The 27,995-nt window shown below is 46.3% G+C and overlaps 1 protein-coding gene across 1 annotated transcript; it reads right to left on the minus strand.

The window, feature by feature from the left end:
* Positions 1-417: 417 nt before the first annotated feature.
* On the minus strand, positions 418-27,918 carry SAMHD1 (SAM and HD domain containing deoxynucleoside triphosphate triphosphohydrolase 1). Its single transcript, XM_058036069.1, has 16 exons — positions 27,765-27,918; positions 27,624-27,690; positions 22,754-22,826; positions 21,287-21,447; positions 19,342-19,457; positions 17,341-17,411; positions 16,537-16,692; positions 13,849-13,949; positions 13,642-13,750; positions 13,069-13,160; positions 11,620-11,735; positions 7,726-7,865; positions 4,970-5,059; positions 3,796-3,900; positions 3,343-3,480; positions 418-2,275 (listed from the first exon to the last, which is right to left on the minus strand). Exons 1-16 carry the CDS (start codon positions 27,916-27,918, stop codon positions 2,153-2,155), a joined length of 1,812 nt encoding a protein of 603 aa, XP_057892052.1. The 3' UTR covers positions 418-2,152.
* Between the last annotated feature and the right edge of the window lie 77 nt (positions 27,919-27,995).

Below are 27,995 nucleotides of genomic sequence, written 5' to 3' on the forward strand. Positions count from 1 at the left end.
CTGTCAGGCAGGGATGGGCCTCTGGAAGTGGAGCCAGCACCACCCCTAGCACGAGACCTGTGCCACTGGTAACCCACACTGTGAACCCAGTCCTGCAGCCAGGCTTTGGTGCAGCCCTGCTCTCCCGGCCCAGCTCACTGAGGCTGACACCACAGGAGGGACCGGGTTGCTCAGGCAGGGCTCCCCCTGCCCTCCCCACAGCTGGAGCCTCACCCAAGGCTGCCCTGGCCCCGGGGTGGCTGCCAGGCTGTGGCAGGGCCAGGGGGGAACACTGAGCACCAGCAGCCCACGAGGAGGCAGCAACCAAGAACCTCTGCCGAGGGAAACTCTCCCACAGACACCCTGGCTGCTTGGAATGGCACAGTAAGACTGTTTTTAATAAAGTCCACACACTGCAGTTTTTTAAAAGAATAGTAAATCATTGTTTATAAATTTATTCTTCAGAGAGGCTCAGATGAAGAGGTTGAGAAAAGAAATGCTCTCAGAACTTAAATTTAAGTATACACTTTTGGTTTAACATAAACAAAAGATATTTTCCAAGTATAAAGTGCAGTTAGTAACAAATTAAAAACAAACCAAATCAACAAGAACAAAATTATATCAAAATGAAACTCAATCTTATGCAGACAAGGGAGATAAATTATATTTCTAAGATATTGTTTCTTGAGGAATAGCAAATTTTTTAAAAGCTTTTAAAGAGGCCACAAGCCCTTCTAACCAATCTGGTTTATCTGCAGGTCTGAAATACTGTTAGACAGGAGCACCAGAGATTACACCTTCAGACACATAAGCAGCAGAAGCACCTGGCTACTCATTTTCCCTCCCTCCAACAGCATCAGTTCCCAGCATAAAAAGGGCAAAGGGCTGTGGAGTTCTATCACAGCACCTTCCCACTGGGCTGTTTTTCAGGACCTACCCTGGCCACCCACACCTGACAGCCTGAGCCAGATGTACAACACCTCTCTCCCCTTTCCAGATACAAAGGCCACAGATTGCTCCAGTTCCTGAGCATTACTGAACCTTTTAGTTTTGTTTTTAGTTTTGTGGTCAGACTTTTTCAAGCTTTGAGGTTTTATTTAATGAAAGCAGCCTTCCTCTTAGACCTGAGTAAAAGATGAGAGGAAAATGGTCTTCATTTGTCCAACAGCACAGACATTCAGAACACTCACACCAGTACTGCCAGTACAGGAAAACTGTAAGAACCCTCACAGATCTACAAGAGACAGAAAAATGATACAGGGACAGCCATGAGGTCCAGGAGAACAGAGCAGATACAAGAATGGAGGGATTCCTGATGAGCCTGCCTGCCCAGGACAGTGTACAGCACAGCCAAGGTGCTCCTGGTGCAGAGCCCTGCTGGCACTGCCCTCTCTGCACACCTGAGCCCTGGCAAACACCTGGGCAGCTTGGCCTTCCTGCAACTGCTCACACCACTGGCCTTTTGAGCAGTCTTTGCAGGACAGACAGTAAAAAATATAACATTCTATGTATCAAAAATACACAATAAAACAATAAAAGGCTGCATGGCAGTGCAATGCATTGTTACTGCAATAAAAAATGTGGTCACTTGTAGCAAGAGGCTTGCACCAGCTTTTTGAATACCAGAAATTTAATCTTTGATTATCAAAAGATTCCCCTCTCCCTCCCTTTTTTTTTTTCATTAAATTAATTTTGCTAATTTTGAAGATGCCTCCCATGGTACTTTCTTCTTTACCTCACTCTATTTTCAGAAGCATACCTATCCCTCTCCTCCTCAGACACTAAGAAAACCCCAACCCCCCCCAAAAACCCCATCAAACCTGGCTTGGGATTTTTTCTGCTAAGTCATGCAATAGGAAGGGACCAGGACTGGATGGAGTAGTAAAATCTTGTAATAACAATGAATTGCAATTTTTAAAGTTACTCCTGCTACACAGTGCCACTACATTAAAAAAATCAATGAGAACTGAGTTTACTCTGTTGTAATAAATTGGTTTTTAGAAGTCCATCTGGAAGATGCACTTTAAGTATCTACATTAAAACATTCTGTATTGCAAAATACATTCTGCATTGTTCTGTGAATTATTCCAGGCCATCCAACCAGCTTTTAGAAAAGTTGATGCTCAAATTTACTCAGCTTCTGAGGAAGGAGACTGCACCAAAAAGAAACCTGTTACTTATCAAAAGAAAGCCTTTGTTTGCAGCTGGGTTCTGAGGCTCTCCTGTGTTCATCATCTGTCATCTTATTCCAGGTTTCCTTCATTGGAGTTAGATGAGGAGCAACAACATCACCATCCTAGTATGAAAATACAGGAAACATTAATTCACTTTTGCTTTCCATTCTAAGGCCAGGGAAAAGCAGCTCACTCTCAGACTGAACAGGAAAAAATCAATGCAAGGTCCCAGAATCTTTGTAAATCAATAAACACTGGTGACTGTGCATCCCAGAGGTGGAAACTGCTGCAGTGGTGGGGAGACAAAAGTGCCTTACCTGAGAAGGCATCACCACCGGCAGTCAGGTTCTTCCTAAATTATTACCAGAAAATCTGGAAGGTCACTGCTCCACTAACAGAATCACTGGAGTGTTTCCTGTGACCTCAGCACAGCCCCTCATTAGCCCTGCTGTAATTAAGCTCCCCTTGGTGCTGGATGTGCCCTGCACTGTCTGAAACCAGCAGGGCTGAAGAGCAGCTGAGGCAGGGGGGCTCAGCCCAGGCAGATGCAGGGGGTGATCTGTGCTCAGGCACTCCAACACAGACCATCAGCTGCCCAAGAGCAGGAACTGGCTGCTGGGATGGACATTGCTGTGCTCTGCAGCACCCAGGGCCTGCAGGGTGGGTGTGCCTGAACCTGAACAACGTGCTCAGAGGACACAACCACACTCCACAACCAGGGAGTGTGCTGCTTGATCCATCTGTAAAAAGCCCCTCTAAAATTACCTGCTCTAACAGACAGAGGCCACAAGAATGACCTTAAGGACAGGCCTCACCCAGTTCTCCATGCCTGCATCCCACCCAGGAGCACTCCTCTCCTGTTTGAGGATGCAGCTCTCTCCCCTACCTGGTCTAGTGCAAAGTGTCTCTGCCATGGCAGGGCTTTGGAACAAGGTGATCTTCAAAATCCCCTTCCAACCCAAACCATTCCATGATTCCATGATCCTGTGGTACTTTCAGGTGTCTCCAGCCTCCAGTGAAACCAAAGCACCCCCAGATGGGAGCTGTGATAAAACCAGGGGTTAGGTGAGTGAGTGGGGGCCTCTGCCACAAAGGCAAGGCCTGAATGTCCAACTTGTTACTGAAAAAGCAAGCTTATGGAAGAAGATTACGAGCTCTAAACAAGAAATATAATGAGTGAATTTGTTACCTGTGGTTTGGTGAAATCATTCTGCATGCACCACTGAACAAAGTACTGTTTTGCAGCTGAAATAATATGTGGATCCTGACTTTTGTAATAAACCCGGACAACCTGCTCCATAAATATTTTGGGTAAAAGCTTTGAAACCTTTGAAATAAAGCAGAAAAAAGCTTTAGTATTTCTTAGAATACAGAAGGATACCAGTAAGAAGCTCCACTACAATCCATGAGTTTTATCCAAAGCAGTTGTGATATTCCAACTCCTAGTGTATTCCAGTTAAATACTGTTCATAGGCAAAGGCTGTCAGGGTTCCAGACTGTCACAGTACAACACACACTGAAGATTGCAAGGCCATGGATCCCACCACCTCTCCACAAATTCTGCATGAACAACCACCCAGGACTGTGATCACTTCCATCACAGGTGGTGAAAATGCTTTTCAGAAGGAAAGTACAAACCTACCTGTTCCTTACTGATTTTAACTGCCTTGGAAGGATCAGCCTTGCAATAGAAGTGAACCTTATCAATTGGATTCTGTTCCTTCATTCCATAATCCATGCTAATAACCTTGCATGTAAAAAAAAAAGAAAATGGCATTTGTTAATGTTTGTCTTTAGTTTTCTCACAATAAATACAAAAGGCCACACATGCCCCACTCCTGAAAATTACAGTCATGAAATGAAACAGTATTTAACAAATTATTACTTAAAAAAACAATCTGGTATTTGCATTTTCTTCTACCCCCCCTTGCTCTGATGCTGCCAGGTGGATATTCACATTTACAGTGACCAGCTCCCAGCTGTGCTCTGGAACATTCCAGTTTCCAGCACTGGAAGTGGACTGGTCCCTTGCCAGCCTGGGCCTCCCCAAAACACACAACCTACAGAGGCTGCAGCAGAGCTCACAATCATAAACATGAGCTTTAGACATTATTTACATCAGCCTGGTACACCAACACTTCTGTGGTCAGCAGGGACCCACTTCCCTACCATTTCAGTTTGTGGGATGGGAAAAGCCCAGGTAAATTCTGCAAAGCTCAGCGAGCTGCTCCAGTCTGGCCCAGTGAGGGGAACCTTCAGTGCAAGGGCACTGCAGGAGCAGCTGGTGATGCACTCTGTGGAAAGCCAGTGTCTGTTCCCAGAATGAGCTGAGAGCAGGGATGGAGCTGGGTGAAGCCTGCAGAGTGCCCCAGCTCCCTCCTCTGCCTCAGGCTCCCTCCCTCCCACACTGCTGGCTGCAGGGCTCTGTGCCTGCCAGGCACCAGGAGTGCAGCACCTGGAGGTCACTTTGCCTCTTTCCTCCCTCTGGGGGTTTCCTGCCTCCCTGACCCACCCAGTGGTGCCTGGGCTGCTGCCAATGACAGCCAGGTATCAAACCCCACAGGATCCTCCTTGCTGGGGGAGGACAGTGACAACAGAGCCCATTTGTCACCAGGGGCAGGGTACAGGTGACAGCCCAGGGAGGCTCCCCCTCCTGCCCCACCCCTCCCACCACAGCAAAGCCCCCACAGGAAACCTCTGAGCCTCCAAGGGAGCCAGGCTGCAGCCACAGACACCCTGGGGCTTTGTTCTTGCACCACACAAGGCCCTCTGTGATGGAGGAGGTTTTACTTGAACCCGCTCTGAGAGGTGTTTACATCAACTATGAAATTCTCAGCCTTTAGCTCCACATCTGGAGGGTCCTTCTCTGGCTTGGAATTAGCAATGCTTTCTGCCAGGCTGTTACTCTGGAAGAAACCAAACCAAAGGATTAACTCAGTAACTCAAATCACACTTATGCACTCTCAGGTCTAGGTCGAGGCAACACAACAGGTGACACAACATGTTTCTAAACTAAAGCTTTCAATTCTTCACAGCTTGACAGGACTCTTGCAACAATCTGGTTGTTTGAATTGCTGTACACCATAGCCATTAGTATACAACCCAGTTTTTAGAAACAAATCAAATGTATGCAAATGAGAAAACCCAAAATCTGCCAGTCTGTGAAGGAAGAGCTTTACACCTGGTGATGGGGCAGGGGGAGAGCAGGAGTGCAACATCCAGAATGCTGAAGCATGGAAGCAGAAAATAAGTACCTTCAATCAACTGTTTTACAATACAAATGTGTTACAATTAAGTTCCCCAAAGCTGAATACTAGACATTTTCACTGAACTTTTAAAATGAAGGGCTTGCAGGATCTTACCCTCTGATAAAGCTTTTATATCTATGCAGTAAAACATATAAAAAACCACAAGAGACAGACAACCACAAAATAAAAAACCCACAAAAAGTATTCTGCTAAAGTACTCCACAAAAGCTAAAACCCACAAAGGGGTTTTGTTTGGTTTTGGCCCCAAGGGAATATTCCCTGCTGACACTGAGGCTAACACAAAGCAGAGGAGCATGGTTAGATGGAGAACAGCTGTCCACTGAAATGTCCTCAATGTCCTCATTCAAAAGCTGTGGCCTTTTTTCAGGGCTGCTGTGTTCTGGGGAAGATGCAAAATTTGAAGCCCCAAGATTTCCTGGGAGCAACTGAGACTCATGGGAGTGCAGCCCAGAGCAGTCTGGAGACTGTCCAGGAGGGAAGGAATTCTGCTAGGAGCAGTTGGGTTGTTTTTTTTTTTTTTTTTTTTTTTTTTTTTTTTTTTTGCTGTTGATTTGTTCATTGCAGAGATGCAGAGAGTAACAAGTAGAAAATCACACACAGTGACAAGCTAAGGCACATGAGTCGTTTGCAGTGACTCAAGAAACCAAAGAAAGACTGAGAGCAAGCTTGGAGGAAAACTTTGCCAGGAGGGAACAGGCTCCAGGCAGTCTGTTTGTAATTATTTCTACTCTGTATCAGAATGTGTATGTGTTACCTTACTGCCTAACTTTGCTTGCATCATTTTGAAATTACCTCTCTAGTTTGCATTAACTGGAAACTCAACCTGAATTTGAGAACTCTCAAGATCTTTGGGATTTTCCTCTGGCTCTGGCCAGCTTGAGAATCACAGAAATGCACAGGGCTGGAGCAACCTGCTTTAGTGAAGTCATCCCTGTCCATGGCAGGAGGTTAGACTGGATGGCCTTTAAAGGTCCTTTCCAACCCAAACCATTCAGTGGTTCTAAACACAACCTTGTGGTGTGGGAAGGAGCAAGCAGACTCAGCTCTGTCTGGGAGCTGGGAGGAGGCTGAGCCTCTGACATTCCTGCCACAGGCACTACAGGAGGAAACATCCTCCTCAGGCCCTGAGCTGCAAAGCACTGCTGGATACCATTACAGCACCAACAGGGATCCAGTCTCCCTTCAAAACAACTCCCTGGATACCCCAAGAGTCAATGCCTCTGACTGCACTTCCAAAGTGAGAGTTTTCCTTTCATTAACCAAGCTTCTAAAAGGAGCTGTTTAAAGGTGGAAATCATAACATTTGGTCTCACATCTGTCTCCTTATTTGTTGGGCCACTTACCCCAATCTTCTCCTCAGAAGGGCAGAAACTTGACAATCCATGTACAACCATGTAATGTTTGCTTTCACCTATTTCCCCCTGCTTTTGTAATACACAATCTCTTAACACGACTTTTTCGTAAACAAAGAACACAAGCAAAGCTTCTCTTCAAACAAAAAGATGAACAGCTACATCTAGCAGTCCTTTTCAAACCTTATTCTTTAAAAGAGCTGAACTATTTTTATGAAGGCTTTCTAGATACAGACATCCACTTCTGGAAATCAGAAATAGAAAGTCTTCAGCATGATGCCTGAAATTTGGGGATAAGGAACTGAGGATCTGACCACACAGTATAGCACATTAAAACAGCTGAGTCAGCTGTATTGAGCTCTAAAATATCATTATTTTGAAATAAGACAACAGGAATTAAACTGCTATCTGCTTTGAAAAGCACTCATGAAAAAGACTGGGAAAAGTACCTGCATTCTCATGCTTAGTACAGAATTTAACACCAAGAAATTCAGCAGCTATTATTCAGTTTGACATTTATTCTCAAAGCAAAGCACACAAATTACGGTTCAAAGCAAACGAGTTCCTAATTGTTTGGAAATTTTCATGAACATCAAACGATGTAATAACCTTTTCAATCACTGGACTGTAAGAGTCTTTTATAAAATTTTGTATTTTTCAGAAAAGTTTTTCCTGGAAATATTTCTGCAATAATTTAGCTTCTGAATTTCCGTCTGTTGGCGTTCTTTTGACTGTTTGTAGATAAAACTTCCCCCAATTTCTTATATGTTTCATGGCTCAGCTACTTAAAGATGGGGGGAAAATTTTTGACTCTATGTTTCAAATAGCTAATAAAAAAAACCCCAAACCCTCAAACTAAACAAAGCCCACATAGAAACAAATGGATGTTCAGCAACTTCAAGAACATTTTTAAGGGGACAGAATTCAGAACCTTCTGCTAAGGCACATTACCTTTATAATTTCCTTCTTTGATTCAGGTCGAGTCTCTCCTAAAAACTTGTATAATTCACGTCGTTCTATTTTACGCAAAATTTCTCGTGCCTCCTCCAGTTCCGGATTACTTGAGTGCAGAATTTCCAGGTAGACACAGTCTGCCAAAGTTGCATGGATTTTTGTTATGTATGTCACAATCCAGTGTCACAGTAAAATGAACAAACAGGGCAAAAGGTTAAATAAAGCAATCAGAAAAACTACTGGTTCAGGAAAGTCACTTCCAGGGAATGAGGGAACTAAGTCTGACAATGAGGAGTCAATATTATCTTAATTATCATTAGATTCTGTAGTGAGAGTCCTATGTATTGCATACGTGGGTCCTAGTTGCTCTAAATGAGCCACAGCTGTGAAGTCCTTAGTTGGGCAGCAGCTGTGGCTTGCAAAGATAACTGGGATAAAAGGGGGTGGGTCGAGAGCCCAGGAGGAGCCCCTGTGAAGCCATGAGGAACAGCACAGCAGAGAGGAGCTGTAGAAAACCAGCTAGAAGGTATGGACTTTAAGAATTTCATAACAATAGTATGGGACTCCAGAAATATGAAATACAATAAGATGACAACAATAAGATTCGCAATGGCTGTTGGCAGAAAAGCTATCTCAATTCTCACCCTGGCAACATACTTTGTTATTTCACTAGAAATTACTTTTTCCTCTTATTTAGCCAGTCTTGCTTAGCAGACTATCCTGAACTCCACCACTAACTAGCTCAGGACATGGGTAAAGACTCTGTCTTTTGAAAAAATAAAGAATGGCCATTAAGCCTTCAGGTTTTCTCAGACTTTGGATGCAAGCATCAAAATCCTCCCTCCTGACTCCACACAACAGTGATACATGCAGCAAGATTCCCAGCATCAGGAGGAGCAAGACAGGCTTCTTTTGAGGTGGCTTCAGAGCAGAAAGGTTATTTTTGGCCGTCCTAGAGACTGCTGATGCCAGGATGCTGCTGGCCTCATCTGCACCCCATGACTGCATCCCCTGGCCAGGAACACCTGGGCAGCTTCAACACATGCTGCAAGCACAGCCCCGCAAGAGCCCACCCGGAGCTGCAACCGGCCTGAGGAGCTCCCAACAGGGTCCAGAACAATCTGTGAGCCATGTACCAAAACACCTTCAACTGGTTTAATGGACAAGGTCAACCAAAGCCAGGAACTCCTCCATGAGGAGCCACAGACCAGGTCTCTTCAGATAAAGAATAGATAATGCAGGGGAAATAAGAAGCCCATGAACATCTTCCCTGTGCAACAGCAGCAGTGACAAGGAATACTTCACTGTCTCAGCCTTTACTAGAAGTAGGATTTGCTGCCAAATCAGGAGGCAACACAGGGTGGTTCTTCACCCACCACCATGGAAGAAAGTTAGGGAACCTTCTACTGCAGAACCTCTAATTTGGCCTCCTGCTGGGTTCAGATTTGCCCCTGAGCAGGCAGCACAGGCCTGACAGCTCAGTCCTTTATGGGGACAGAATGCCTGGATTCCCACGTAGCTCTCAGCCACTGGCCACCTTAGCAAGCATAATGGATATCAGCTCTTTAGTGATTATCAGCTATTTGTGATTTCAGCTCTTAGGTTGCTCGGTGCTGCAGGCAGGCAGACGCAGGGTGAGAGAGGAGAAGGCCATTCCACAGCAATGTCTTTATCGGGTGATCTGTGAATTCCAGTGACAGCTCTTCTACAGAACCAGGCTAAAACAGCCCATTTTATAGGGTATAGGGGGATCAGAAACTGTCCAATAGCAGGGGTTAAAAGGGAGTGACCTATAGGGTTACAGAGAGATAAGCTGGGGTCCGAAAGGTGGAAGAGAGGGGCTGCTAGCTATTCACCATGACTTGGCATTTCCTATCTTTAGGCCTCTGCCCTCCACGGGGCCTTTGCAGTCCCTGTGCCTGCTACAAACCTCCCAGAGGTTCATCATTTGTAGAGGTCCATAACTGGACAATTTCACAGAAGCATCACTTACCAGGGACTGCTGAAACAACCCTAAGGAGTGTCCAGGTTGCAAGCACTTGTCCTGGATTAAAGAACAGGTGTCTGCCAAGGAAGGCAGGAACTTCCCTTGGAATGGAGAAGATGACCCTCCTCCCTCTGAATTATTATAACTTTGAAATGACAGGGCTTTCAGGCAAAGATACCAGAAGAGGAATAGCAGTTCCTTGCTAGCGTGTGTGTGTGTAACAAGGCAAACCAACCCCAAGGCGGCAGCACCGACCCAGGGCTGGCCCTGTCCCACAGACAGGAATGGGGCCGGGGCCGGGGTCCCTTCCCCGTGAGGTGGCTGTTGGACAGGTCCCAGTTCAGCAGCTGAAGCTCAGCCCCGCTGAGCAGAGAGCAGCGCAGGGCAGAACTCTGCAGGGGCAGCAAATCCTCCCCAGGGCAGCAGCCTGCCCGTGTCACCTCTGAGCCCAAGGGGGAGAGCTGAGCCCAGCCCAGCCCCTCACCCAAAATCTCCAGCTGCTCTGCACTTCCCAAGAGAATGGTAGCAAACTGCACCCTTCCCTCTCCTCCTTGGCTACATTTTTTGTCTCTCTTAAATATTGTTCATTCCCATCTCTTAGGCAAGAGATTTGTTCCTTTCCTCCAATTGGAAGGAAATTCCCAGAGTGAAAAGAAAAAAAAGGAAAAATCTTACTCTTCACAGCACCAGAGGCAGGAAGGAGGTTTAGGAGGAGGCCATACTCATCCTTCATGCACCACTGTACATGCTGGAACATTCCTCACATCACTCTCCCTTGCTGTTCAGCCCTCCTTGCAGAACAGATGGTCCCAGCAAGCAGCTCCTTGCTGTGGCAGACTGTGAGGGGCTGGGCACAGCCCTGCTGTCCTTGCCCTGAGCTGTGCTCCTCACCAGGTACCAGAGGTAAGCAGGTAGTTACAGCAGGACCTGCCAGGCCAGCCATTCCCCAGCAACAACTCCACCTCAGTTCTTTCCTTTCTGCCCAGCCTTCCACTGCCCAGCAATGCAGCTCACGTTCCCCCACAACTACTGCCCCTCAAAGCAGGCACCCTGCCCTGAGCAGAGGCACACAGAGACAGAGGGGACTCCTCACTGCAGCAGCAGGAGTGGGGGCACACTGCAGAGGCTGTGGCACATCAAGGACTGCCAGCAGAAGGCCTGACAAAGGCTAAGGCACACAGGATTCTCTGCAACAGTGCCCTCAGGCCCTGTCACTTCATCCATGGACCAAAGGTAGAAGTTCTTCTGTCTCTCTGCTGGCCAGCTAAGGCTTGGTGATGGAAACTCAGGAGGGCTGGCTCGGAAGTTCTGGTGAGCTGTAGCTGAGAGGGGCTGCAAGAGCTGCCAGTATCAGGAGCAGCCCTGAGCAGGACCTGCAGCACCCTGCCCTGCACACAGAGCCTTGGAGCAGAAGGGCTGCCTGGCCCCACTGCAGCTCTGAACACAACCAGGGGAACACCAGGGCCCCACAGCACACACCAGGAGAGGCAGGCAGGCAGGGCAACCTGAGACCCCACGAGAGCTGTTTGGAACCTGCTTTGGGAACAGCTTCACACCACAAAACACATCCAGAACTTCACCTGACAGAGCCATCTGCAGTACCACTTAGGGCACACTCACATCCCCCTTGTGACACATGCAGCAAACTCAGGGCACAGTCAGGACCTTTAACACTGCTGAATCTGAACATGCGTGGAATACAAAGTTAGTGCTTCTTTCTCCCTCTCACAACATAAAAGTCATTTAAATTAGAAGGTATTGCTGTCCCTTCTAGCAAGATTTCGGATCACAAGCACTAGACAGTCCAGGCCTGCCCCACCTTCTGTGCACAAAAGCAATAAAACCAGCATTTTAACAGGCAATCATGCTCTTTTACTTAAAAAAATAATTCTGACACCTCATACCAGTTAGTTTAGTGTAGGCTTCCATGTCCTCCATTGCTGTAGAAATCCGATACACTTTTCCTTCAGAGCCTCTTATTTCAAAATATTTGTCTGCTTTTTGAAAGGCTTCTGTTATCCTAGTTTGAGACAAAATTATGACTTCAGGATAATACCATTTTGAAACATCTCACTGGTCAACAGGCAGAATGAAACAATTTAGTATGTTATAAACAGAAGACAACAATGGAACTGTATCCCCAGCACACAGCACACACTGATCACTGCAACATCTTGTCTCCATGCTGTCACTGCACATTCCAACACAGATTTACTGAAGACATGTTCAGAACAGAATGTAGCCTTGAGATGAATGAGCAAATTCACTTTTTTCTGCTTTAGACTGGGTTTAGCACTGCTGAGACAACTGCAGAACCCTGTAAAACATTGACAGGGTCCCTCAGCTGCAGTAAGGTTCCCTCACAGATGACCAAACCCTTTTACAGACTCCCTGCCTCCCCAGTTAGCTGAGAGGTACAAAGCATTGTAAAGAGAAAGCATCACAAACATGTAATATTTTCAGATGGGAAAAATTATAATCTAAAGATGAGGTTCTTCCAAATTTCCATGTACCTTGCTGTAATTACCAGTTTGGACACTGTTTTGGAAAGGCTGCTTTAATTACAGGAAGCCAAGAACTGAGTTTTTCTAAACTAAAAAATATGTTTTACTTGTCATATATAGGTACTGTCAAACCTGAGCATTTTTAGTCTGAGTTTTAGAGGATCCCTAAATCAAGAGCTGAAGGCTATGAAATGAAACCAATCCAAATCACTCTTGTACTGTGTAATCCTTAACATTCCTTTTTACCAAACTCAACAGTTATCCAGCAGACAAGACCCTAAGGAAAAAAAGATTTGGACATACAAGTAATTCTGATTCTCAAGAAAAGTAAAAAGAATAATGTTATAAGGAAAATTCTATAGACATCAACAAGAGAGGTAAAACACAGGTAGGCAGCTGAGTTGGTCCTGAACAAATCTTGCATTACATAAACACAAAGCCAGGCCTCAGCTAAACTACATGAGCCCTTTCATGACTTTGTTAGCAACCTTGCTCTAGTAACCAGGCAGTTTGAGCTAAGTGGTCTCTAACTTGCAGATAAGGATTTGACTTCAGCTGTCAGCAGTTTAAAAGGTTTAAGCACACCCTAGTCTTGTGCTTCTTCAGGCCTTTAGCAATTTTCCTCTCATTTAATTTAATATGCAAGGATGCTTTTGTCCTCTCTGTTTTTGTTTGCTTTGCTAACCACAGCCTCTATGATACCCTCAGCACTAAGTCTTTTCACAAGAATCAGAAGTAGCTTTTATTCTATGTCACACCTTATTGATTTTCTGAATATTCCAAATGGATATGGACTGTTTCAAGAATTGAAATATAAATTGAAAAGGAAGGAAAGGAAAATACACTTGCATTATTTCAATGATGTTGCCAGTCTTATGCTGGTATGCTCTCCGGTGCAGACAATTCCGGGTGTGGAACATCTCGTACAGATTTCCAACTTCCTGAATCAAAAATATCCTATTAGTATTTACTTTTGCCACTGTCTTACTAGGAAAATTAAAACAATCAATCAATTAATCAAATTAGTTGTCTCCTCCCATTCACAGCATAAAGCAGAATGATTATTATTCAGAATTTCCAAATTTTGAAACTGGCTCAGGCCACTGCAGGAGGGCAGAGTGCTGACAGTGACCCCAGGCAGTGGAGAGGACCCCTCACCACAGCCACATTCACATCCTGCCCAGCAGACCTGGAGCAGGATTACACAGATCTGACGGGTCTGTAGAGTCTCTCCTGACAGGATCTGCCACAAATCCTTTCAAACAATGGTTTGCTCTGTCCCTCTCCCAAAAAGCAGCTTCTGAGAAAAACGTTCAGAGCAGCCAATACTTCTGTCCCTCTTGGGCTAAGGGAGTATGGGGCAGGACCCCCAGCCACGGGGTGCAGCTCCCCTGTGTGCCCCCAGGTGCTCCCCCTGCTCACCTTGTCACGGGGGCAGATGTGCTTCTGGTTCCCCACTTCACAGACCCGGGTGAAGATAAGCAATCGCTTATAGTCAAAGTTATTGGGGATTCCCAGGTGATGGCAATCCCTAGAAATGTTGCACAGAGTGTTCAACCACAGGATCATTTTTGTACATATGGTAGCATTTTGTCAATAGGAATTCATAATAAAATGTAATATTTGTACCTTGCAAAATAATCCCACTTGTCAACGTCAATGCCATTTTTTTTATTAGCTACAATCTCATAGAGGAAACTTTTCTCCTTTGGTCGACCACGGTAGGGCCACTGACAGGGGAGCCAAGAAGAAAAACATCAGAAACAACAAAAAATTAAAGTGTACCAACAATGTCTAATGGCTTTTCAAAGACAGTGGGAATACACCTTGACTTTTCTTGTGATAAACATCCAACACTGAGGTAGTGAAGAACACAAAGACAAGAAAAGAACTTCCAGAAGCTATCAGACATTAGAAATCCAGAAGAGGGCCTAAGCAACTGTCTTCTCATAATCTCAAGAAGAATAAAACCCATGAACACAAGTATTCATTGCCCATTACTCTACTAAAAGAAAGCCTGAGCTTGGGAATGAAGAAACAAAAAACAACATATCAACAAAGAGGGGAAATTTTGGAATTATTTCATTTTCAGGGAATTAAATACACAAATATGTCACTGTCCTGCAATCTTTTGCAATCTACAACTTCATAGAACACAGTTTAAAAACACTTACTTAGAAGTTTTTAGAAAAAATTTTGAATATTCCGCTACTTAAACTCCTGCCTCACAAGGGACAATTCAGCCATAAGGTAAATAGGAAACAAACACCAAAATAATAAGATACAAGGTGCACATTTTCTTGAAAATTTAAAGATTCTTCACCTAAAAATATGCCATAAAGTAGCCTTGAAATTCTGAAAGTGGAGAGCATTGTATGCAAACATAGCTTCCATGTTACCTGCACTACAGAAATACTAAAACTGATGTGAATAGCAACAGAAACACATGCAAGCAGAAGGATGCAAGCACATCAAGGATAAAATCCCATGATCACAGAGCTCTGCTACTGGGACATGCTCAGGACTCTGTTTATGTCTGGTGCCTGAACAGCCATCGTCCATGTCACGATAGGCCTGCACCACAGTGCACAGCCTGCCAGTGCCATGTGCTGCCTGGCACCAGGCAGGTGCTGCCATGTACCGTGTGTGGCACTCCTCTTCCTGGTATCCTGCTGGAAAACAGGCACAGAATCCAAACAAGGCAAACCAGACACAGGAAAACACCTGGCACATGATCAATGCCAGTGGCAGGCACCAAGATTCGTGTGCAAACGAGCCCAGTGGGATAAAAATCAGCTTGTGGACTTTGTAAATGGACATCCTCTTCCTATAGGATCTCAGACTCAATTTCACTACTCCAAGTTCCTTGTATTTGCCATGGGATTGCCACCCTCTCCTGCAGCAGAAAATAATGGGCAAGTGTGAACATTTGTGGGTTGCTCGTTTGGGACTACATATAAATTCTGATTAGAACCAGATTGTCCCAACAGATCTCCCACTGACTTCAGCTGCTACCAGTTGTTTACTCCGGTGGCAACTGAATGAGTGTCCTTGAAGAGATGACAAAAGTGTAAAATGAGGAGAGGACTGAGGTCTTTCATGGAGTTGCAAAGATTAACAACTGCCATCCCTTCTTGCTTGCTTCTTGAGGCAACTCATTTCTTCAGGTCTTATCCTCTACGTTTGCTACTGCAATAAATCCAAGCATTTCACTGTTGTCATCAAAGCTGTTGTGGCTCTGGCTCTTGGGCCAGGCTTGGATTCCTCCCTGCCTCATCACTGCCAGTGCCCAGTTTTGTTATCCAGACTAGGGGAGGCCTCCTTTACTCCAGGCCAAGCCCCCCTAGATCCCTCAGCTGCTCCTCATCATGCTCGTGTTCCAGACCCTTCCCCAGCTCTGCTGCCCTTCTCCATTGCACCTCAGTGTCTTGCTTCAAGTGAGGGGTCAAAAACTGAATGCAGAATTTGAGTTGTGGCCTCAGCAGTGCCCAGCACAGGGGCACTGTCACTGTCCTGGTCCTGCTGGCCATGCTGTGGCTGGTACAGGCCATTGTCCTCTTGCCCACCTGGGCACATCTGGTCCATTTTCAGTCACTGTGAACCAAACAGCACCTCTTTTCTGCCTAGCCACTTGCCAGCTGCCCTGACCCCAGCCTGTAGCAGGACCAACACCTGGCATTGTGGAACCTCACACAATTGGGCACATTGATCCAACTTATCCAGATCCCTCTGCAGAGCCTTCCTGCCCTCCAGCTGAACATGACCTGCATTTCCTAAACCCAGGCTGGTTGGGCCTGGTTCCCTGCTTGTCCTGCAGGTGCTGCAGGATGGAATTCAGGATGATCTGCTCCATGACCTTCCCTAGCACCAAGGGCAGGCTGACAGCCCTCTAGCTCCCTGGATTATCTTTCTGACCCTTCCTCATGGAGCCACATCTGCTGATTTCCAGTCAACTGGGACCACCCAGGACTGCACGTAAATGATGAAAAATATTTTGGTGAGCAATTCTTCCAAATCTTCAGTACCCTTGAGTGGATCCCAGTCACCAGTTAGGTTCCCTAAATACAAGTAACTTTCTACAGCTTTCCTCTGATCTGGAGGCTTTTGGGTAAGAATTCTCAGGGAGCTGTAAGCACATTAACACATCTACCAGCACTGTAAGAAATAAACACAACACTCCTCCAGCATCAGTTGTGACAAGATTCCCAGAATTTCATAGAGCTAGAAGTAACATATAGCAGAAGCCAAAATTATCTGTTCTTTCAGTGAAATAAAGATGTTTCTTGGCATGAGCACAGGAGCAACACCCTGACTCACCGATTTCACACAGGCAGTTTCATCTATGGGCCCTCCTATTTGCTCCTTGATGAACAACAGATCTTCTTCCAGGACAAGACCATAGGACCTCATGACTTCTTCTAGTTTATTGGAAGTGACCAAGTGCTCAAACATTTGAACGGAAGAAGTTTCATGCTGTGAAAAAAACCCATCCAAATATTGTATTACATAGTTTAAGCATCTTTCCTGCAGAGTCACAGCTTTACTCCAAGCCATCAGCACTGCCTAGCAGGCACATGGGCAGGCTGGTGTGAAATGCAGCAGCTGGGTGCTTTCCTGGTCATTTTCAATTAAACAGAAGAGGAAATCACCCGGTCTACAGAGTCCAGAAACACACTTTTCTGCAGAGAGCTGTTAATTGTGTGTGTTGACAAACAGCAGCAACGCAGTTACAATGCTAAAAGACAAAATAATCAATTTTGCTGTGTAAAAGATTAACCAGTTTACTCATCTGATTTTGCTAAGAAATTACAAGCACAGAGAGGTCTGAAAGGACTGTGTTGCACTTCATTCACAGCAAACAACTGTTTTGGGAAGTTTGAATTCTAAACAATATTTTAAGGCACAATGCTGACCAAAAATGATCAGTGCAGACCTAACAAGGATATCATCACAAGATTAGAAAACAACATTCTAGTTTTCAAATAAGCCATCAAAATGATGCAATAAGGTAAGGCCAGATGACCACTATAGCCTCAAAAGCATTGGAACTCTTTAAAGATTAACTATTCTGCCGCTAAAAATTTCAGGTTTGTCTTTTTATTTTAATAGTGAAAAGCCTACCTTCCAATTCAAATCTGGACGAGTGAGTGGAATAAATCTTCCATCAAACATGTGTGAAAATGGCCCATGACCTTTAAATATAAAGATTACACAGGTTTAGTCTGAGACATAGTTGTCAGCAAAATTTTCTTGAGCAAGCTTAGGATCTGAATTCTCCTGTATTTGACTTTTCTTGACATATCACAGAGTCTCAGACTGGTTTGAGTTGGAGCAGACATTAAAGATCATCTCATTCAGACCTCTGCCATGGGCAGGGACACCTTCCACTACCCCAGGCTGCTCCAAGCCCTCTCCAACCTGGCCTTGAACACTTCCAAGGATAGGGTGGCCACAGCTCCTCTGGCAACCTGTGCCAGGACTTCCTCACTCTCACAGGGAAGAATTCTTGCCAATATCTTATCTAACCCTGCCCTCTGCCAGTGGGAAGCCATTCCTTCTTGTCCTGTCACTCCAAGCCCCTGTCCAAGGTCCCTCTGAGCTCTCCTGGAACCGTTTTTATGTGGTCTAAGGCCTCCCTGGAGCCTCCTCTCCTCCAGGCTGAACACCCCCAGCCCTCCCAGCCTGGCTCCAGAGCAGAGGGGCTTCAGCCCTTTGTGTATCTCCAAGGCCTTGGGGCAAATTTGGGGTGCATAAGTAGCACCCATCCTTATGCTGGGGCCCAGGGCTGGTAGCAGCTCTGCAGGTGGAGGTCACCTGAGCAAGGCAGAGGGGCAGAATCCCCCCCAGCTGTGCCCATGCTGGGGTCAGCCCAGCACGAGGGGGGCTCTGGGTGAAGAGGGTCCCACAGAGAGTTGGCCAAGTACCAACAATCACACCAACATGGCTCCATGTCCTTCTGCTTTATTCAGCAACTTTGGCATATTTATGCCTCTCTCTGCACTGCCTCATGCCACTAGTGCTTAATGCTCATTGGTGAAGTGGCTGCATTCACACATCCATGTTATTTGCTAGAAGCATTTTTAGCTAAGCTGTGCTAAATTAGCAGTCCCACAATGTGCCTGGCATCTGGCCTCATCCTGGCACAATGCTCATTTTTCCTGTTGTATCCATTCAAGGACAGTACATGGGCTATCTTGTTCTGAGGACAGTACATGGTCTTCAAAGTAACTCTGTAATCTGCAGGCCAGGGTTGTCCCACTCTTGTAAAAGTACAGCCTGCCCTTGTTCTGCCAAGAATTCTCCTACATCTGGGCTGCCTCTGGTCCTATCTTACCCATCAATGCCCCCAAGTTCTTCTCCTGAGGGTGTTCTCAATCCACTGTCTGTCCCTCCAGCCTGTCCAGGTCCCTCTGGATGCCCCATCCCTTCCCTCCATGTGACTCCATCACACAGCTCAGTGCTGTTGGCAAACTGCCCAGGGGTGCATGGATCCCACTGTCCCCATCACTGACAGAGACATCCAACAGCACCAGCCCCACACAGGGCACTCCTCACTGGGCTCCACCTGGACATGGAGCCTGTAACCACCTCTGAGTGCAACCACCCAGATAATTCCTGTGAGGAAGACTCAGGTATAGCAAGTACACTTTCCTAAGATACTTCAAGTACTACTGCTGCACTTAACAGCCAGTTCCAGCACCTACACCACAGGCAAGTACTGCAGCAACACAGAATATTAAATTATTCTGTGTCACCTCTGAAAAAAAAAGTAGCTATGAAATAAATGTTACAATTTTTGAAAGGAACGCTAATTTTCATTCTGAAATGTTTGAAGAGATTTGGAGAAACCACAGAAAGAAGTGGACACTTCAGCCACTGAGGGCAGAACTCTAAGCACCATTTGGACATAAACAGGACAAAACACTAGCTAAGAGTGGCTACAGATTCAGGTGGAACTGTCTCCACAGATGTACTCCAGACCAAACACAACAGATAAAACCTGTCTTGGAATATGGCCATGCACTAAGCAGCCCAAAACAGCTCACATGTTCTGACCTCACAGCCAGCTTTTCATCCTGCTTAGCTTTCCAAGAGCAACAACCCACCTCAGGTGTTCCTTACCCAAATCATGACAAAGCCCAGCAATTTCTACACAGAGGATGTCTTGCTCAGTTATACCCAGGTCTGGCTGTCTCTCCTTCAGTGCACGAACCAGACATCCTGCAAGGTAGCCAACCCTGTTGCAGGAGGGAAAGAAAGAAATATAGCATTGGTTTAGGATTAACAGAAAAACAGAAACTCCCCTACTCTGTTTTGCTCCATTAAGTCACAGCCCTTATCTGAGAGGCAGCATACAAAGAATACCCAACCCTGACGTGGTAAAATCACAAACTGCTTCCTGTAGTAGAGTTTTAGTCCTCCAAAAGCAAAAAAGCATGGGATACCATGCCCAAATGGATACCATGCCCAAAACACAGAGGCTCTACAGCATCCTGCAGTATTTCATAACACACAACCCCATGGTAGCTGTGTGAGGGAACAGCAGTGCACCACTGACAGTGAGAATCTTAAAGCACCTCAGCTTACACTGAATCCTTGAATTCCAGCCAAGGCAAACTGCAAAGGTCCACACCAGCCACCAAAGCATTTGGTACTTTTTTCAAACTGCTGCTTTATTAATAGCTCATGACAATTATTTCCCTTCTTCTCATTCATTTTAGATTTGAAAATTTATTTAAGTGAATGGGCACAAAACCAGTAGGAGCAAATATATGGCACACAGTCCCATAAACTGTTTATTATAACCTCTGCACAAACATCTTTTTCTACTTGCCTCAACAGCTCCCATTTCAGAACAGCTTAAAGCAAGACAAGGACAAGGTAATAATTACCTCTATGACGAGGTAATATGTTTCATTAGTCCAAATTTCACCATTTGATGGCTTTTTAGTAGACCAATAAGCACACAAAGCTCAGTTCTTCTATTTGTAATACTGTAGAAATCTTTGGCATTGTATACAAGTGGAGAACAACTGTCCTAAATTTAACTCAATAGATCAATGGAACTGTTCAAAAGAAAAGCTGCTGATAGAACTGAAGTTTTCAGACTTCAGTTGTGAAAACTTTCTTTATATTCAACCACATTTCTGTCTTTTTGGTTTACCAAATGCAATCAATCCAGGCTGCCTTATTCATCTCACCCTTTTGCAAACAGCCATTTGAATCTTGTTATAAGTAAGCCAGATTTACTCCACAATATTTCAGCACCAACAAAAGCAACTTTAGGCTGGCCAAATCATCTGAATAAAAACCACTTACAAGCTTAATTTTAATTTAATAACTGCTCTTTGAGATATACTCTTAAAACAAGCTCAAATTTGTCATTCATCAGCTTTCCTGAGGAGTGTGAATGACCTAGTATGTATGAATGACCTTTATGTATGAATCCTTGGCTACATCATATTTCTGCTTAATGGAATGACAGCTCTCAGCCTGACAACCTGCCATGGATTGCATGAAGCACATCTACCTACAAAGGCAAACATTACAGATCAAATTCATTTTGGCTGTGCTGGATGATGTGCAGGGATTACAACTGTTTGGCAGATCATAAGAGCAGCCCTGGTACTAAGTTTATGCTTTAAAACTTGTATTTTGACTAAGGGAACATAAAACACAGTTTTTTAGCTAACATTATTCTTAGAATAAGAATAATATTATAATAATATTCTTAGATAATAATAATATATAAAATATAAAATATATTTATTATATATTATTATATAAAATATATAATATAAAACAATAATATTCTTAGAATAAAGGGTGGGGAAGGAAATCTAACATTGATCCATCTTGGTTTGTTTATCTGTCTTTATTAAAAGAAATTCAAGGGAACAGCCCACAGTGACATGGGCTATCCAGGAACATCTGAGACCAGAAACGCCCCCCCAGCAGTTTTCAGCAATGCTCAGACAGCAGTGCCCCTTGGCTGCAGCACAACCACAGCAGCAGAAGCAGACAGGGATATGCAGATGCCAGAGATGCACCAGGAGCAGCACCTTACCCCAGGGAGTGCTCAAAGCGGTTGTGAGAGGCCCCTGGAAACACAAAGTAGGTCCCGCCCAGCTGCTTGATGTAGCGCAGGCGCTGGAACTGAGGGGTGTCGATGATCCGAACCAGCAGGGGATGCAACTCAATGTGCCCATGAATAGGATCATTAAAAACCTACAGAAGCAAGAAAAAAATTAAAAATTAAAATTTGACTTTGAAAAGAAGCAGGCATCAAGGTAAAGGATATCTAGAATGGTCAGGTGTTTGGTTGGAGGGACTGTTCATCTTCTGTAAAACAGACATATCCTGCCAACTCTATATCAAGATCTATCACAGAATCATAGGAAGGTTGGGGTTGGAAGGGACCTTAAGGATCACCTTGTTCCAACACACTGCCATAGGCAGGGACACCTTCCACTAGACCAGGCTGCTCCAAGCCCTGTCCAATCTGACCTTGAACACTTCCAGGCATCCTCAACCTCTCTGCGCAACCAAATTTGTATTGGAGAACTACTAAAGCTTGACACCAAAAAGATAAAACTGCTTATTTCACATAGCAAGAGAAGACAAAATGCCTAAAAATGTTATCTCCAACTGTAAAATTCCAAAGCTTAACATGTGTGAAAACTGCTGTCTTTATTAATCTCCTATTCCAATTAAAGCAGCATACTGCAATGCATGTCTGAGATATCCAAAAGTGTTTGCCCAGATACTGTTCATGCTTTTGAAATCAAGTGCAATATTGCTGGGTGGAAATTACGATTGTCACTTTTTCTAAAACAAAATATAAACCCCCAAAATGACCACAATATGAAATAAGTACTTCCTGATGAGCACATATTTTCAGAGACATCCCAGTAACTACAGGGACTCAAGTAGAAAAGGCAAACACATTTAATCTTTAACCTTTGCTGTTAAACTGCAGGTGAAACCATTCCATCACACACATATCCTGGTAAAATACTGAGGCAAATGAGGGTTACCTGTGCTCTCTACCCTTGGTCACTGAGCTGGGAGGGCTCTAGCAGATATGCAGACTACTACTGAACAGCCCTGGCCAGTTGGAGCAACACACACCACTGTGGGAAACAGCTGGACGCAGGAAACAGGGACAGCAAGGAGGAGTCTGTTAACTCAGGCCTGGGGAAAAACTAATAAAATAAACCAAGGAGAGGCTCTGCACAGAGGGATGTGAAAGGGAGCTTCTCCAACACATGTCAAACAGCTCTTGTGCTCATTTAATCCCTCACAACCTGGAGGTGTCCACTGAAAGCTCCCACATGATGAGTCTATTATTTCTTCTAGTTGATGTGGTTTTTCACAGACCACCACCACCAAGGGCCCAGAGTTTGCTGCTGTGCAAAGGAAAGGCACCAGCTGGCAGCACCAAGCCAAGAAGGGGGAGGCAGAGAGAGGGAGCAGAGCCCTGTGCAGGCCTTGGGGCAGGAGCTGGCCATGGTGTCCCCACAGCATGGCTTACCTTCATCACCTCCATGTGCTGCTGTTGCATCTCTGTCAGGCACGCCAGCACTTCCAGTCGCTCAGCTGGGCAGCTAACAAGGAAAAAGAGACACTGAGAGCAAAGTCTGCAATGCATGTCCCTTTTCAATTTGCAGTACACATGGAATTACTCATGCACGTTCCCATTACTTTGATGTTCCTTGATGGAAGAAGACTGCAACTGCAATTTTATCAGAAAAATATTGAAAGTATTTATCAAAATATATATAAAATCAAGTACAGAAGGAAGGAAACAAATAGCTACAGAACATGTCTGTAGAGCAGCATAAGTGCTTCTCCCACTCACACAGAACTGAGAAATAAAACCACCAGGAAACTGATGAAAAAATTGTGTAAACCACACCTAGTGTCCTTAAAACTTATTCAGATGCTGCACGTTGCTTTCCCATAACTGACATTTTTTAAGGATGCAAAACTTCCTTAAACTAAAATGTCAAAATCCCAACAAATTATTTTTATAAAAATTTCTCGTAGTTAGTCAACTGTTTGTTTAAAGTTTAATTTTATCAAATTAACTTGAATTTTACATAAATTAATTTCAACTCCAGCAGCAAAACCACTGCAGTTTAAAACATGTTCTAATTTTGCTGAGACTGATGCTAATATTTTGCAAAAATATTTTGCTGTCATTTTTAATAAATTATTAAACACAGCTAAACAACACAGCTAAACTTCCAGTACAGATTCTCTGCTGTAGCCACAGCAGCCTAAGAGCACAGGTGGGATAAGTCTGGAGAGAGATAATATGCCCTATCACACCTCTAACTCTGTCTGCAAGCTTTGCCCTTGAGCTAAATGGATTCAGCCTCAGTAGGACAGCAAACACCACCATGAGAAAATACTTTTTCTCCCAGCAGTTAACCACCGAGATCAGTCTGATACCAGCCTTTCAACATAAAATTTAACACACAATAAGGCTATAAAGTGTCAACGATTAGGAAAAAGTACTGCTTGATGCACTACATACATATTCGCATCTGAATCATTTAATAATTCACAATCCCTAAAATATTACAGGCATGTGATGTTTGAGCTGTTGCGGAGCAGTGTTTCTCTCAACCACTTGGTGCTGCCTTCCCTAGCAGGGAGCTCTGGGGCTGCAGCTGCTGCTCAGACTGCCACAAGGCAGTGCTGGAGCACCTCTGCTGTGCAGGCAGGCTGAGGGAGCTGGGGCTGCTCAGCCTGGAGAGGGGCAGTCTGCATGGAGACCTCCCTGTAGCCCCCCCAGTACCTTAAGGAGACCATAAAAGGAGGGAGAGGGACTTCTTATAAGAGCAGACACTGTCAGAACAGGGCTGACGGTTTTAAACTGGCAGGCCAGGGTCAGATTGGGTATTAGGAAAAAACTGTTCCCTGTGAGGGTGCTGAGGTCCTGGCAGAGGTTGCCCAGAGCAGCTGGGCACCCATCCCTGGAAGTGTCCAAGGCCAGGTTGGACAGGGCTTGAAGCAGCCTGGGATAGCAGAAGGTGTCCCTGTCTGTGGCAGGGGTCTAAATTAGATGATCAAAAAGGTCAACCCAAACCATTCCACAATTCTAAGATGAAAAGTTCCCTTGGTGATGCCCAGACAGCATGTGTTCCGTGATATCTGAGGGCAAAGAAATCAACATTGTGACCAGCAGCTATTAAACTAGGATAATGAATGCTTTTAACAACTTATTTTTCACACAGAATCACAGAATTAACCAGGTTGGAAAAGACCTTTGAGATCATTAAGTCCAACCTATGACCTAACATCGCCTTATCAACTAAACTATGGCACTAAGTGACACATCCAGTCTTTTTAAATACCCCCATGGATGATGACTCCTCCACCTCCCTCCTGGGCAGCCTATCCCATCCCAATGCCCAATGACTCCTTCTGTTAAGGATTTTTTCCTAATGTCTAGCCTAACCTCATCCTGGCACAGCTTGCGTCCTCTTGTCCTGTCACTTGTTGCCTGGGAGAAGGTGCCTCCTGTCAGGGAGTTGTAGAGAGCGGTAAGGTCTCCCCTGAGCCTCCTCTTCTCCAGCTAAACAACCCCAGCTCCCTCAGCCACTCCTCATATAAAGCTTGAGTTCCAGACCCTTGACCAGCCTTGCTGCCCTTCTCTGGACATGCTCCAGCATCTCAACATCCTTCCTAAATTGGGGGGCCCAGAACTGGACACAGCACTCACAGTGTGGCCCAACCAGCACAGGGGAAGAATAGTTCAATAATTCTGCTGGCCACACTATTTGTGTTTTAATATGCTCTGTTCAGGTCATCTGGCAGCCCTTTGTGCCCCACACTGGGCTCCAAGAAGGATTGTTGTGGATTAACCCCAGACAGGAGCTCAGTCCCACACAGCCACTCGCTGCTCTGGTGGGATGAGGAGAAGAATTGGGAAGAAGTCAGACCCTGCATGGTGGATCCTGGTGTGACCAAGTGCCTGGATGCCCCACCTTCCCTGCTCTTCAGCCTCCTTCAGATAGAAAACAGCTACAGGGCATTTTTCACCTGAAGTCTACAAGGCCAGACCCCCTAAGCAAGACAAATCCTGTTAATACAGAAAACTGTAGTTTTCCAGGACTCTGCATTTCCTCTAACAGCCAAAGCAGCGTTACTGATGGCTGCTTGGAAATGGTGACAATGGCACTTCCTCATCCAGTCCCCTCCCTGCTTGGTCCATACCCCTTCATGCCACAGGTCACAAGGACCAGAAAATCCCATTCCTGTGCCCAAAGAGGTCAGCCAGACAGCCCCACTCATCATCTGTGTTCAGTGCTCTGTACATCACACAAAACATCCACAGCCAGCAACACGAGAACACCTGGGAATTCACTGCCCTTCCTCCATGCACCCCAGCTCTCCCCTCTGAACATCCAGGAACCCAGGGAACTAAAGACATGCATGTGGCTTGTCACAGAGAAATGACCCAGCTTACTGCAGGACAGCGTGCAGTGGACCCCAAAAGAATTGTTCTTAGCGCAAAGTGAGAGATGTTGACAAAGAGCAGAACGCTCGAGCAATTTCTCATCCAACTCTCAACAGTTTCAGCTTAATAGAAACAAGATGTCAGATCTCACAGAAGGAAACATATACAAAGTTAACAACATGTTATACAAAGAAAACGCACAAGCCACCTGTAAACCCAACACCATCCGCTCTGCAACTGAGAAGTCTCCACAGTCCTGTGCCCCCATCACCTGTATCCCGCGCTGAGGGACCCTGGCTACCCCATCCTGCTGTCCATTTCAGCACTGACAGACAGTCTCTGACTCCCCACACTGGCTGCACATGTCCAGTGTGTCCTGGACATGAGGCTCCTTCCCTGCCAGAAGCAACCAGCCTCCTGGCAAATCCTAAATAAAACTAGACATCAGCTTGTCATTTCAGTCAGGCAAACCTGGTACTTCAGCAATAAACAAAGCCTTCAGCTGCCTTCCACCACATCACAGCACTTCTATCTGCACACTTCAAACTGCTGCAGTTAAACCCCTCTTCCACAAAAAGAGAAATCAAAAATACCTTCATGACTCCAGCATGTCTTACCTTGTCCAAAGCACAGCACTTCTGCCTTGTCCCACTGTGTCACACCAGCTTTTTATTCTCTTCTAATACTCATGCTCAGACACCCGCCCATTCCCACTTCTCTTGGCACGCTGACGTCTCAATAAAACAGAGGAAGAGCCCTTCAGCCCCAGCATGAGCTCAGAGGAGCCTTCAGCCAAGGTGCCAACACCAAAGTGCTCCAACCCCCAGCAGAAAGCACAGCTCTGCACTTGTGTGCACCTGCCAGATTAGACACCCCAGCCTACCTCAGGGCTACCAACCACAACAGCAGCAAACAGCTGGAGCCAGCACGTGGGTTTTGAGACAAATTTGAGGGAAACAGTGTAAACAAGGTTAACAAAGGAGTAAAGAAAAGACATTACAAGATTAAAAACCACCAGGAAGTATGTGGTGAGCAAGCAGGCACACATCCCAGTAGAGGGGAGCAAAAGAGGATCCCTGGGGCGGGGCAGAGAAGGGGCAAAGGGGCCTTTCCAACACAGAGAACAGCAGGACAGATTCATACTCTCTGCTGTTCCAGAAAAGCAAGAAAATATATTCACCACCGGAAAGATAAAAGGGTTTTGGGCCCAGTCGTTGCTCACTGTTGGGAACAATCCTTTAGGCACTTTAGAACAGCAGCCAGCGTCCCCGTGTTTGTGGCAGATGACCATGACCAGCCGGGCTGCCTGCTCTGGGCTGCTCAGGGCAGCAAGGACTCGGCCACTCACCCACAGGCCCCTGTTCTGCCAGAACACACCACAACACTTCTATTTCCACAGCAGCCCACGCTGCTGTCGGCACAACAGAGCGCCAAGTGCTGCAAGGCTGAGCTGTCAATGCCCGGGACTTCTCCAAGGGACACGGGTGACACTCGGGCTCTGCCGAGCAGCACCTCCCGCTCTGTCAAACACCGGGGCCGCTGTCGCTCCTGGAGCTGGAGCAGCAGCAACTTCAGGCAGAAAAGTTCCTATCGGATACCCTGGAGCTCACTCCTGCGTTCTCAGCAACACTCCAAAGGCCACTGTGCTACCCCAGGGGATTTTCGTTAAACCTTTCTAAAGGATCGAGGTTATTTGGGCAGCAAGAGTCCGCGCCGCGGTTGTGCTGGGATCAGCCGGAACTGCTCCGAGGGTCGGGGATCAGCCCCTGGAGCCCATTCCCTCGCCCTCCCCCGGCACAGTTCCGCTCGAGGCGCTGCGGGCGGCCGCGGCCTAGAGCCGTGCCGAGCCGTGCCGAGCCGGGCCACGCGCGTGTGCGGCCGCTCCCCGCGGCTCCCGGGCCTCGGCCCCCCTTTCCCCGCGGGCGGCGCTCACCAGACGCGGATGAGCTCGGGGGCGCAGGCCGGCAGGTCCAGCAGCATCCTCCCGGTGACCCCGCTCTCTGCGGGAGCAAGAGAAGCGTCAGCGCCAGCGGCCGGGCCACATGGCCACGGCCCCGGCCCTGGCGCGCCGTACCTCGGAAGCGGCGCAGCAGGCCGGGATCGCCCACGCCGCAGCGGGCGAGGTGCTGGCAGAGCCGCTCCGTGTCCCACAGCCGTGGGTCGCTGCCGGGGCTGCGGGGCTCCTCGCACCGCGCGCGCTTGGCGGGAGCGCCCGCCGGGCTCCCCATCCCGCACCGCCACCGCGCAGGCGCCACCGGCCCGGGGGTCCGGCGCGCAGTGACGTCACCGCCCCTCGCGGCCCCTC

The sequence above is a fragment of the Melospiza georgiana genome, chromosome 17, assembly GCF_028018845.1.
Source record: "Melospiza georgiana isolate bMelGeo1 chromosome 17, bMelGeo1.pri, whole genome shotgun sequence".
Classification (NCBI taxonomy): Eukaryota; Metazoa; Chordata; class Aves; order Passeriformes; family Passerellidae; genus Melospiza; species Melospiza georgiana.